At 37.7% G+C, this 13,165-nt stretch overlaps 1 protein-coding gene across 12 annotated transcripts in view; it reads right to left on the bottom strand.

The window, feature by feature from the left end:
- LOC109862892 (ELAV-like protein 3) overlaps positions 1-13,165 on the bottom strand; it is a 36,832-nt gene that overhangs the window by 8,350 nt on the left and 15,317 nt on the right. For 6 of the 12 annotated variants that reach the window (XM_020443084.1, XM_020443285.1, XM_020443399.1 and 3 more), the window contains exons 1-5: positions 8,694-9,272; positions 4,297-4,532; positions 2,761-2,864; positions 2,026-2,179; positions 343-381 (exon numbers count right to left, since the gene is read on the bottom strand). In XM_020443084.1, the coding sequence (XP_020298673.1) occupies positions 343-381; positions 2,026-2,179; positions 2,761-2,864; positions 4,297-4,492 (493 nt within the window). In that variant the 5' untranslated portion in view covers positions 4,493-4,532; positions 8,694-9,272. Of the gene's footprint in view, positions 1-342; positions 382-2,025; positions 2,180-2,760; positions 2,865-4,296; positions 4,533-8,693; positions 9,273-13,165 lie in introns of those variants that run through there. The other 6 variants (XM_020443337.1, XM_020443608.1, XM_020443505.1 and 3 more) reach the window with 2 other exon arrangements.

Genomic DNA, 13,165 nt, shown 5'->3' with positions numbered 1-13,165 from the left:
TATCAGTCGCTTGCTAAAGTTGTAAATAAGTTAAAACAAAACATTATCCGGGCAAACAAGATCTTTTCGGATCGACCTTTAATACCTCGTGTGTTCACAAATCGATTTTCGATTACACCACGTGACAAGCTCTGACGTTCGACATACGTTGTGTTGTAGTTTATTTACAACGGCGAAATAACATCAAAACTTAAGTATATATTGCCGCGAAAGAAAAGAAAAAAAAAACAAACGAGGTCACGCAAAGAGAAGAGACGCGCACATTGCAAATTGAACGGCTGGCTTTCGTTTCAGCTGAAGAACATAATGAAGAAAAAGAAAAGAGATTTGTGAGTTACGTACCGGGCAAATTGTCTCCGCCGCCGGTCACAAACTGTCGTACTAAACAGAAACGGAAAAAAATCATCTCAAAATTCAAGTAGCAGCACACGCGATTCGCTCGTCCCTGATTCTTCGATGAATGATAAGAAAAAAACGTGTCGGCGATGAGACAAGATGAAGGAATTAACGAAACAAAAAACAATGCAACAAAAGCAAATTTTGAGAAAGTCCACGATTTTAATATTATGTGATATTTTTGTTTTTAAGAATCCAAACAACACGCTTAAGAATCCGAAACATTTGCATTTGCAAACATTTAATGTAAATAAGTTTTGCAAGCATTAAAACGCATTAATATCCGCGATAACTTTTTATTATATTAACTTGTAATTAAAAAAAATTGCGATTTTATTTATAAAGAAAATCTCAAAACTTTTTTTTATTAAAAAATATATAATTACACATGTAGACAATTATCAAAATAAAAAATCTAACAACCGTTATAAAAGCATTGCTGTAATAGATTTCTAACATGTTTCTTATCGCTCATTTATTGTTATCTAATCATAATTCGCGACTTACGCACGTGAGTAGTATTCATTTTCGCGTGACAAAGAAAAAAAAGTACATTGCGAAACTGAATCGCATGAAACGAGAATAAGGGACGAGCGAACTTCGTGTAAAATTTCTGATTTCCTTATTTATATATAAAAAAGCGTGAGCGCTCAGAAAAGAGAAACTTTAGCGTATCGCATGTGGTCACTTTTCCGAGAGAAAAAACAAAAGCGATGTTGGTTGAACTTAAATTTTTGAAAAAAAAAAAAAAAAAAAAACCGAACCAACCAAGCATGCTTTGTGATTCGAGTGATAACGATAACATATAAAATCGATCGACTGATGAGAATGAAAAAAAAAGTGAAAAGTGAGCACGGTACAGGAAAAATTAAGATCGTGGTGGAGGCCATGAGGCTTTGTGCGTGCAACTGGAAAGGACATTTGCAAAAAACAAAAAGAAGAAAAAAAACACAAACAAAAATCAACTGAAGAAGGGTCGGAATTAACTAAAAAAAAAAAAGCGAGATATTGAAGAGTATTAAATCGTCATCGTCAAGTAGTCCTACATCATGTAAATTACGCTTTCAAAATGATACAAAATGCACACGGTAAAGTGTACAAGCAAAAGAAAATACACAGAAATAAAACTGATACGATGACGGTTTTCTTTACTTATTGAAATATTTATTCACATCAATCGTTTTCATATTGATGTGTTTATGTGTATTTTTATTATCGTTCATGGCGCACCGACCCACCCTGCAAATTGTTCCAACCCCATGGCCTACGCACCTAACGTATCGAAGTCTAAAATTCAATATTTTTTCAATTTTGTTGTTATAAATATGGTTTCTCGTGAATATCGATTTAAACAAATTGAATGGAAAATGTTCACTTTTCAACACAAATGTTCAAACATATCAGAAAACAGTTAACTTTATAAAAGAAGCTATGTGTGTGAAATATCGCAGAAACGTCAAATTTACGCGATATTTAAAAACAGTAATATCAAAAACTTTTATTCATAATTTGTACTTTCGTCTCGTCACGAAAATGGTGACGAGAAATTTATATTTGTTCGATCGTAGTGAAAATTCACGACAAATGGCTTGCGAGAGATTGACAGAATTTTTTTTTACATAGACCTACCGGTAATGTTGTCGCACAATATCCGCGACGTGATAATTCTGCCATAAGGACTGAAGAGATTCTCCAAATCCTGCTGCGCCATATTTTTCGGCAAACCGCTGACATACAAATTTGCACCTTTGATCGCCTCGCTGCTCGGTCTCGCGTACGATACCTAAAAAAGAAAGCGACAAATACGCCTCGACATAAATTTCTTTCTTCTAAATACCTATCGATTATTCGAATATATACATAATCCAACTGATGAACCAGCAAGATAAATCTTGCCGAAATATATTCATGTTTAAGTTTAATGTTTAGTTTCAAGTTTAACATTTCGCTTGGGCGATAGTGAAAAACGCGCTCACACGCGATAATCATCGCTTTATTCTTGTTCGCGCACGATAAAATCCGTACGAATTCAGGCCAACCTATTTATATTGCTGCAATGTCGAGTTACACACTCATGTAGATGCATTTAGCATTCTAGAAATCGGAGAGATCGAAACAATGTGTAGGTTCGTAGAAAACAAAAGTGTGAATCGTTCAAACATCAACATATATTCGCCGCTCTCTAATCTATTGTGTCCTTGTATATTACAAACAACAGCTATATATGAAACAATATTCAAAATATTTTGACTTATTTTATTATTGCATCAGAAAAGAACTCGTAAACGGAACAAGAGCTTGACGAATTGCGAATCACGTGATATACTGTGGTTGTTAGAAATGGATTAGCGAGCTGTTACTCACCTTGATAGTTTTATTCTGTAAACGAAGACCATTGAGCGTGTTTATAGCCTTTTCGGCGTCTTCAGGCCGATGATAGTTGACGAAACCGTAACCCAAACTCTGACCTGCAAGCAAAAACACGCGATCTCGAAAAACACTAATTCGAAAAGCAGATTATCTGCAAGATGTGGACTAATCGTTCACAAGTGAGGTTTCAAATATAAGAAGAGAGATCAATGACGCGAAGGTTAAACCTAAGTGAGTGCTCCTATGCTCGGTGAATGTTATTATATAATTTTTTTTTTTTTTTGAAACCTATTTTGATCGAAGTAATTTCGCTTTCCCTATTATTGTTCTTATTATGATAGCAAAAAAGTGAAAACATTTCGATTGTAATCGATTTCGAAAAATTACAATCAAAAAATGTCAATTTATAAATTCGTTAAATTGATTTTTTGAGCGACAAGTGTATTGTACGATAAATCACGATCATGGCAATCCCACGTAGTAATCTCGCAATATCTATCTAGCGTTTTGCATATCTATCTAGATTATATCTTACTGATATAATCTCGAAAATTTTTTTTTTTTTTTTCAATTTTTCTCGCTCGTTCTGCTTAATCGGATTTCATATATTTATTAGATAACTGAAATAGATGCACTGAGAAAAGAGATATTTCAATAATAATTCTAGTTTCTTCGATACGAGTCGAAATCAGTTTATGAATGGCGTAGTGGTGGCAAATATATCAACGAGTAGTTGGCGAAATGCCGAAGGCATTGCGGAACTACTCGCAAAAGCGTGATAAATTATTTTTCAGCTTTACTAAGAGAATATAATATCATCTTTCTTATCTTTTTCGAGTATTTTACAACGCTGAAACAACCGATAGATAATAAAACACGGTAATTTTAAAAAGTGAAACATGTTTATATACTATTATTTATCATTTTAACAACGTAACATTGTGTTTCCATCGTTCGCAAGTAATTTAAAACCTTTTCGTTACACGCACATTTTTTTCTCTCTCTTTCTTTCTCTGAGAAAGATTTTTATCTTTTATGTTTAATTAATCATATTCTCTTTTTTTCGACGCATCTAATTTTATCAGTGCAGAAAATAAGAACAAAATAAAATTAACCGGCATTTTTATCGAGAAAAAGTTTTTCCAAGGCAGCGTAAATTGCACGACACAACACTGTGATTTCACCGTAGTGAGGTCGAGCATAAAGCGGCAAATCTTCAAACTAAATGCCGCCGCCTCCGCTCTCTTCGCGGCTGCTCGAAATAGCGTCACAACGTCTATACACGTGCTCGCTGCCACTGCATGGAATATACTCGGTGCGAATATACATACATAAATAAAGAATTACGCTAAATAATACGCATATTATAGAATATTACAGGAACACGAAAATCGATTGCGTAAAATGTCGCGATAAATCGGAGAATTTGTCAAATCACGCAACCCTTTTATGAGAGGAAAAAAAAATACAGGTTTTTTAATGCAAATTTTAACAACTGGAAAGAGAGGGAGAAATGAATGCAGAACTTACCGCTGAGCTTATCACGAATAAGCTTGCAGCTCTCAACCTCGCCTATACTAGAGAACAAAGAACGGATCTCATCCTGTGTCATGCTCTGCGGTAAATAGTTTACAATGAGATTCGTCTTGGATTCCTCTTGCGACGTCTGTCCGAGAGTCGATCCTCCGTTTTGTTGCACAACTGTGTCCATTCCGTTTGCCATCATTGCAATCCTCTAACGAGTCGTCCCTAATAACGTACGAAATCTGCAAGCAAAAATATTACCACATTACCCACGTAAACATCAAGTAATTATCACAGCAATATATGTAACAATTAGAAAATTATTTTATTTTTGTTGACTTGTGTCATTTTTGTTGATACAATTATTCTTCGATAATGAATATTATTACATGTATGTATCACGTATTGCAATTAATCAGCATCGTTATCAACATGCAATTACGACATTGCATAATTATAGATAATCGATATTATTGAACCTGCATATTTTTACAAGATGGTAAGTTTCAACAAGCTTTATGTATACTTGGAAAATACCGAAATAGCAAATACGATAATACAAAAAAAAAAAAAAACACACAAAAAACACCAGACGACACGTATGCCTGCGTTGTTCCGATGTAAACACGAAAAGTATCGAAGGACGTGTATTACACGTAATCATCAAAACAACGATGCACGAGACATTCTTTGACGTTTGAGAAGTTCCAAAGTGGTTCGAAGTAGTCTTGGGCCTTTTTGCGTCAATTCCCATGAATTCTGTGCAAAAACGAGCAAGCTTATTCAAAGCGAAACTGACGAAACGACTCTGCGTTTTTTTTTTTTTTTTTTGTATCAGTTAGAAAACAAATAGCAAATTTCATCACACAATTTCTTTAATTTATCATAATATGTTGCGTAATATTTATACATTAAAAAAGTTTTAATTCAGGTACTTTATTGTTAAAAAAGCTGTTTTTAATATCTGCATTTTTTTCATATATGTGTGTGTACATACGCGCACGTGTGTAAGAAACTTTTAAACATAACGAATCCTCGATGAAAGAAGTTAATCTAAAATTAAAGTAAAATTGTAATTAAAAAAAAAGTGTCTGATAGATTCGTTAGAAAAATACGACGATGATTTTCTGAATATTACAAGCGCTTATTGGTTGGCAGAACTTTGAAGAGAACGTTGTAACGTCGAATAATTTAAAAGGGCCGACGACCCCCGCGTTGTCATTTAAAGGGCTACAGGACCCTCTCTCATGTTCAAACTGTAAACTGCAGGACACAACGAGTAATATTGAACCCTACATGGTAGATCAAACAGATACAGACAGAAAATACACACAGCCAATGTTTATAATTCAATAATTATTTGCTTTATAAAAGTTTCGTTATCAATTCGTTGTCGATCAATTATAATTTTCCTACAGAGACAAAAAAAAAACAGAAAATATTTTCTGAATCCGTTCTGGAGAATAAATTAATTATGAAGCGAAATAACCGACATTATATATTATCGTTCTGTAAATAACGATACAAAATCAAACTCATTAAAATCACATTGTAATAACGAAACTGTATCTGCAAGAGAATATTAAAATCGAATTACACGCGATAATTATCGAGCACGTTGTCTACGTTCTGAATTTCAAATTGGATGACTTGGCAACTCTTTTTTTTTTTTTTGAGCGGGACACCCGGTACATGTACACGCGGTCGAGCGTAAAGGAAGAAACAAGAGCGAAAGAGGGAAAGACAGAGGCAGAGCGAGGAAGGGGAATTACGTGTGGTGGCTACTCTAGGGTGCCACTACGGTGCTCGCGATTAAAGGCGAGTACACATACACACTGCTGCGGCGACACATTTATCAGTCGGCACGAGTCACGGACGTGCATTTTACTTCTTTTTTTTACGCTCTCTCCTCTGCGTCCGTTCCCCATTCTCTTTCCCTCTCTTTCTACGCGGGCATCAGCTGTCTTTAGAGTCCCCCTGCGTGGTCAAAGCTCTCTGACTCGTGGTGGTTGCCACCCTAAAAACAAACCGTCTGCCGTGTCCCGGGGTAACAGATAGATTCATTATTTGCGCGCAGCATCCTAAAATTTTCAAAAAACGAAAAATGATACTTTTCACTATTTTTATGCAAAGTATAAAATTGACAAAAAGTTATTTCGCTAGGATTCGAGTTTTGAAGTTAGATTGTTTGCCTCGAAATTGACAAAAAAAAAATTTCCTTTCCGGCTTATCTTTGTTCGCGGCAATAGAAAATAAGAACAGTTTCACAAGCGAGGAAAAATATCTTATTTCGATTTTATTCGCGGAATAAAGGAGACCGATCGTTCTCTAACGCCCGCGGTCCCTTTGTTTACGAACGTATGCGATAAAAGCGTCGCACGTAGAAGCAGAAAAGTCGCGGAGCGCTTATCGCAACCCGGCATCTTCCTCGGAGTATCGATCCGCGCTCGGCGTTCGCCATCGCGATATATATTTTCGGATCCGACAATGCCGAAGGCAAGAGAGAAAGAGAAATAAAGAAAGAGAGAGAGCCATTACGAACTCTGACAGAGAATCTCCATTGTCATACGTCGTAAAAGTATCACACTGACTTCTGGGCACATCTCCGTCATCATTAACAGATGACAATAGACGCGACATGCGTGTACGCCGAGGGGTTGGAAAACACCCTCAAAAGCCTTAAACGTAGTACAAGAATGCAAGATTTACTTGGAAATAACTTCGTTATTATACATCTACACTAAGTAATTTTATTCACATTTTCGGAAATTTTTCTTGAATCTACTTGGAGTAGAGAAGAGAATCGGAAAATTCAAAACGCTTTGATGTTTTCGAGAGAGAATTTAACCGAATCCGTAAATAAAATTTAACAACTACATACGTGCGCGACGTGTGTTAAAATTTTTATCGTAACGTATTGATATAGAAAAATAATGCAATTGAAAAATATTTTTGTCGTGAACTGAAATGCGAAGAGAAATCCCCTTTGAGAGAACAACCGAAGAGTTATTTAGAAACAAACCGGGGCTATCGATCTGACGAAATCGATGAAACGGAAATACCGCTTTTATTCTGGTAAATGCTACCTTGTTATTTCAATTTAGCGGCATCGTTATCATGTAACACCCCCCGATCGTTTGGATTGTCATACAAATTTTTAATACAAACCTCTATCTTCGGCTTCAACTTTAATATCTAGATTAATCGATTGCCTACCATTATTTTTAATTCAAATTGTAAATAAGTAAATAAATAAATATAAATATATATATATACACACACATACATATAAACTATAACAATATTTTCTAATTATCAACAATCAATATATCGATTGTTTACAACTTCCATTTTCGAGTAAATCGGACAATGTTTATTGAATACGTAATTCCGTTAATTTCGCAACTTTGCGAAAGGAATTTCTTTTGCGCACGCTTCATGCAAACTTGTTCGGAGAAACGCAAAAAAAAAAACACGTTCCTACAAAGTAATTCTCGAAGAAACATTACGTGTGTAGTTGACGGACACTTTCAAGCGGGTTTTGAAATTCGATTCGCACATAGTATGTCGTCGAGATACGATCTTCGGCCGATGGCCAGGTGGCCATGGCGACGGATCGTGAAAATCGCGTGGCCGGGGCCGATCAATACGAGCGCGGCTCCTGTGCTTCATGCTCTCTCACCCTCTGTCTTTCTCTCTCTCTCTCTCTCTCTCTCTCTCTCTCTCTCTCTNTCTCTCTCTCTCTCTCTCTCTCTCTCTCTCTCTCTCTCGCTCGTTCGTTCACTCGTTGGTCTGCTGCGAGAGAGTCGCCTTCCCCTTTTCCTGCCGCCCCTGCGCGCGTTTCCGAGGGAGAACCCCTCCCGCGTGTACATACGCCCCTTTCCGCGCGCGAAAAACCGGTTCGCTTTAGCTCGGTGTATATGCGACGTACGCACATAAACGCAGTAGCGCAACGAGCTTCGGAGCGCGGAAGAGGGGAGAAGAGAAAGAGAGAGAGGAGAAATGACGAGGAGAATCCGAGCGGATCGGAGGTAGGAACACCGCGACGCGTGTGCACGCATGCCGTATAAATAAGGGGTTGTGCGAAGAAGGCGGCGATGAAAGACGCGGTGACACGTGCTTCCGAGACGTGTCGGGAACGCGACCAGCGACAAGTGTGCCGGGTATCTTTTATCTCATTTTGTTTCTTCCTCGGCAAATCGACTCGCTCCATATATCTTTCGGTACAATCGCGCGATGCACACTTACTCAAGAAAAAAAACACCTTTCCTTTCTCTCTCTCTCTCTTTCTCTCTCCAAAAACAAACACACTGTCATCTAGCTCTTACTTCGCCTCTACATACCTAGACTATATAAAACTTTACACAGGTCACTTTTTTTCCGGTATGCATATATATATGTACCTGTTTCGTCTTGACGTGCCTGTCACTTCGTCCCGTGCGTTGCTTCCCGTTCGTCGCGTCGCACGCGAAACCGAGCACCGTGCGAACTATGTACTTGTCAGCCCTTTCGCGAGCCCCCGGCTCTCTTTGTTTCCCTCCGTTGCTCTCACTAACGCTAACGTGCACTGTTATATCACGCTACTGCTGCTTTTGCACCACCGCCCGGAACAGAAGAGGAAATCAATGAAAGAAAAGTACCGCTTCGCTCGTAAACCGGCATTTATGATGCACAACGCCTGACCGTCCTCGATGCACTTGATGACGGACGACGGCCGCGCATCGACATCGATGCTTTCGGCGTAGACCTGACGCAAAGGGAGAAAACGTGGGAGTGAAAGAGAAAGAGAGAACGACGGGATTTCGGATTTCGGAACGCGACGGCCGGACGCGAAATTATTAGGCGACGACGTAAACGTATGTTTGTAACGTTTGTGTGTGTGTGTGTACGAGATTAATGGAAGAATTTGCGCGATACGGCTGAGAAAATTAAAGCTTGAAATACTAGACTAAGGAAACGGAAAGAACAACACGACACGGGCGGAGGCTGCCTAGAGACTACCTCGTCTCTTCCAAGCGGCTTCGTTCGCGACTGTTCGGCCGAGTCGGTCGTTCTCGGCTATCCTCGGCTTCCCTCGATCGCCGTCGGCCGCGCGCTCAGCGCGAAGAGTATAACCGCGAACCCCTTTTTCATGATTCGGGCACACACACACGAGGGGGGTTGCCTGCCACTCATGATATGTACAACGGTACTAATGAGTAAGATACGTATACACTAAGTTTTCTCGCGCGAATCTATCGTATATCTAAATTTAAAATAAATTTGAAGCAAATAATATAGAACATCGATTTTTCATCCTCCCTTACACAGTCTTTTACAAGAAAATTCGTACATTCGTAAACGGAGGTTTTTTTTTATCGATTCGCTCGCGTGCAAAGCTAATTTCACGTAGTTCGATAATATATACACGATTTGGAAAGATAATAACGTTCGTAAGAGATGTGCGTGCAATGGTAGAAATGTAAATATTTTTATCAATAAGAAATATATTGTTTTTCAGCAAAAACAAAGAGATTAAATTTTGTTTTATCGCTTGTGGCCGGTTAATAAATATTTTATCAGAAATACAAAATATTTCAAGAAACATGTGCAAAAAAATTATTTACATACGAAATTTTTTGTGTTGCAGAAATCTAATAATAACTTGTCTATATTAAATACACAGACTGCATTTAATTGTGAATCTTTTCGATCCAGTTTTATATATATATATATATATCAACCCAGTTTTGCATGTAAGGAATATATACGCTCTCTACAATCCCCAACTGCGCCTCCCCTTACATCACGACTGGCCCTTCAGGCTTTTTGACCCTCCACTACGGTATGCACCACCGAGATATCGAGATAAGGGTTTCTCTCTCTCTCTCTCTCTTTCTTTCTCGTCTTTTATACCGCCCGTACTTGATCGTAAATTCGTGTGAAAAAACCGCAACCTACACAATCTATTCTCAGAAAAAAAACTCGAAAAAAGAAACTGTGTAGTTAAAAAAGTAAACAATATATAAGACGTCTGAAAGTAAACACAAAAATGTCAATCGCGTTGACGAAGACTCGGCAATTATGTCGTTATGCGCATAATTAGATAATATACAATTAAAATTTTTAATTGATATAATTTTGAAATTTAATTAACACTAGTCTGCTACTTCGAGAGATGTTTGTCGTTTGTCGCGTACCGCGAGTAAAACGTGTAATCACGGGAAACGAGTCGAAGTAGCTGCATCCCTGACCTTAGTCTGAAGTTTATACCCGGAGATCGAGTCGGTCGGTCTCCAAACGATTACGTACCGAAATTATACGGCTCTGACGAAACATATCAGAGTAAGACTTGGCGACCGTGCCAATAAACGCTCTCTGCCAATGTTTTCGGAAATTTATTTCCGTGCCGCGTGTAACGCGCGCCACGAGCATCACGCATCAGCGCGAGAAAGTCGGAATAGTTTTGTAAAAAAAATTATTGCGCGAAAAATGAAAAGAGAAAAAAGAGAGAAAGAGAAAGTCGAAGTTCATTGTGAAATAGAACAGGGAACGACAGAGATCAGAGATAGAGAAATATGAGTGGCTTATGTCACTCGTGAACCGAACAATGAAACTATCAAAGATGCGATTGAGTAACAAATTATTTTTTTACGTGATCTTGCGTAGAGAAGAACGGATGCTGCGCAACGTTTTTTTATCGCGCCCATGACCACACTTAATGCAAAACGTCGTATCGAAGAATCGTTAACGTTTAATCAAGGTAAAACCAAGCTTCGGTCGCGGAATACTTAACCGGGGTTTAACTAACAGATGTGAGACATATGCAAGCTGTGTGCAACACATGTATGTACGTGCCGTGCGCGGTACATTACATGCGAACCCTACGTTAAAGTCAAAAGCGCCTCTTTTTAAACTCCCGTCCATGCGATCCGCGCGACCAACTGACTCAAAAAAGAGAAACTACATATGTACTTTCTCATCGGCAGTTATAATAACGGAAACAAGAAATATGTTATTTGTAAATTTGTTTTCAGTTATTTTTGTGATCGCACATTTCTGAAATACAAATATAAGTACCAACGTTCTCTCGATTTCAACACACAGCAAGTGTGAAATATAGAAATCTGTAGAAACCGGTATACAGAAATAACCAGAAACATTCGCTCAAGATTATTTTTTTAAAATTGTAAAATGTGCGAATGTGTATATTCGCATATTGTTCGAACTCGTGAATCACTCTTCGACGAACGCATGTCTCTCTCACACTCTCTAGTTTAGTCATAATCCAGCTGTCGAAGCTACGTTTTTCGGGGGTAAGGCCCCTGGCGTCAATCGGGACGCGAATGTAATTCCACACGGTGCTGTATACCTCGGGAACAATAATTCCGACCGACAACTTTTTCTAAGGGCATTGACCCGAGTCGAAATTTTGATGCTACTTTCAAACTTTTGAAGATACTTTGAACCTATTTAACTGACCAATATACTTATTTAAACCTACTTTGACACTTATATTCATTTACTCCTCTTTTGAACCTTTAATTCTATNTAAACAAATAATAAATAAAATGTGTATAAGATAGCTTGAGAATAAATAGATAAAAATAATCGTATTTTATTAAAAAACAGATGGTCTTGCAGACTGAGTGCAGGAGCTGCAAATACGACGAAGGGTCTCGAGTTCGAATCCCCGTCAATTTTTTTATTGACGTTTTAATCGAACCTATTTTACTACTTTAGCTCCTACAAAAATAGAACCTACTTTAAACCTAACTTGGAGAAAATGGAAATTTGTGACACTTTTAGGTTGAAAGTAGGAGCAAATTTTATCCTTGCAATTGAACCTACTTTACTATCGTAACTCCTATATATAGTAGAATGAGAGGTTCATCAGAGAGTCAAAATTTCGACTCGGGGAACTTCTAACGAGATTCCGTCGATATAACTCCAAACTCGAAATCGATTCGGCCTTACAACAAGAACTTACTAGCAAAGCTAGACATTTATATATCACATATATATTGTATACGTGTATATGTACCGAGAATATGTTCATAAATACAATATCACGCGAACTGTGTTGATTTAATAACAAGAATTTATTCTCTTTTCTACGGATTACAATCCGCGCAATAACATTTGAATATATATTGACTTACCGAACTAATATTTCTCAATTTTGCAAAGTCTCTTTTTTTTTTAATCAAAATTAAATTGAACAATATTGAGAATCAAAGCAAGAACAAATAGTTATTAAAAAAATAAAAAACAATTTTTAATAGATAACAATTTAACAGAAAAGCGACGCTTTTGACATGTTTTTAGAAAATATCAACACTTTAATAATCCGCAGATTTAGCACAAATATGATGAAAGGAAAAAAATATTGAAAAAGAGAATTTCTTTTTTTCCGTATACGGCATATTTTCCTCTAAATGCAATGGGACGTGATTTTTCTACAACAATATAAACTGAAACAAAGCAAGCCATTTTAAACGAACATGGGAATTTATCATGTATTTCCTATTTTGAATTACGTGGTTGTCGACGTCGACGTGCATTCGCGATATGTTATGTCGTATCAACCGTACACACAAACACATACACACCATATATACACACATAAAATACGCGTATACGTCATGAGCGTGTACAAGGTGATCATATTGCAAATACGATATAGAAAGGCTCGAGAGAGACAAAGAAAGAGAGAGAGAGAGGGAGGGAGGGAGGGAGAGAGAGAGAGAAGCGAAGAAGCTCCATTGATTGGTCGGTGGCACGGTGCAGCTACCCTGAGGGTATATGAACGATATACGCTTCTCTCTTTCTCCGTCTGTATACCCTTCTCTCTCTCTCTCTCTCTCTCTCTCTCTCTCTCTCTCTCTCTCTCTCT

This window comes from Pseudomyrmex gracilis, unplaced genomic scaffold (genome assembly GCF_002006095.1).
Source record: "Pseudomyrmex gracilis isolate BER0280 unplaced genomic scaffold, ASM200609v1 scaffold_0, whole genome shotgun sequence".
NCBI classification, from domain to species: domain Eukaryota; kingdom Metazoa; phylum Arthropoda; class Insecta; order Hymenoptera; family Formicidae; genus Pseudomyrmex; species Pseudomyrmex gracilis.
This window is presented reverse-complemented; position numbering and strand designations above follow the sequence as displayed.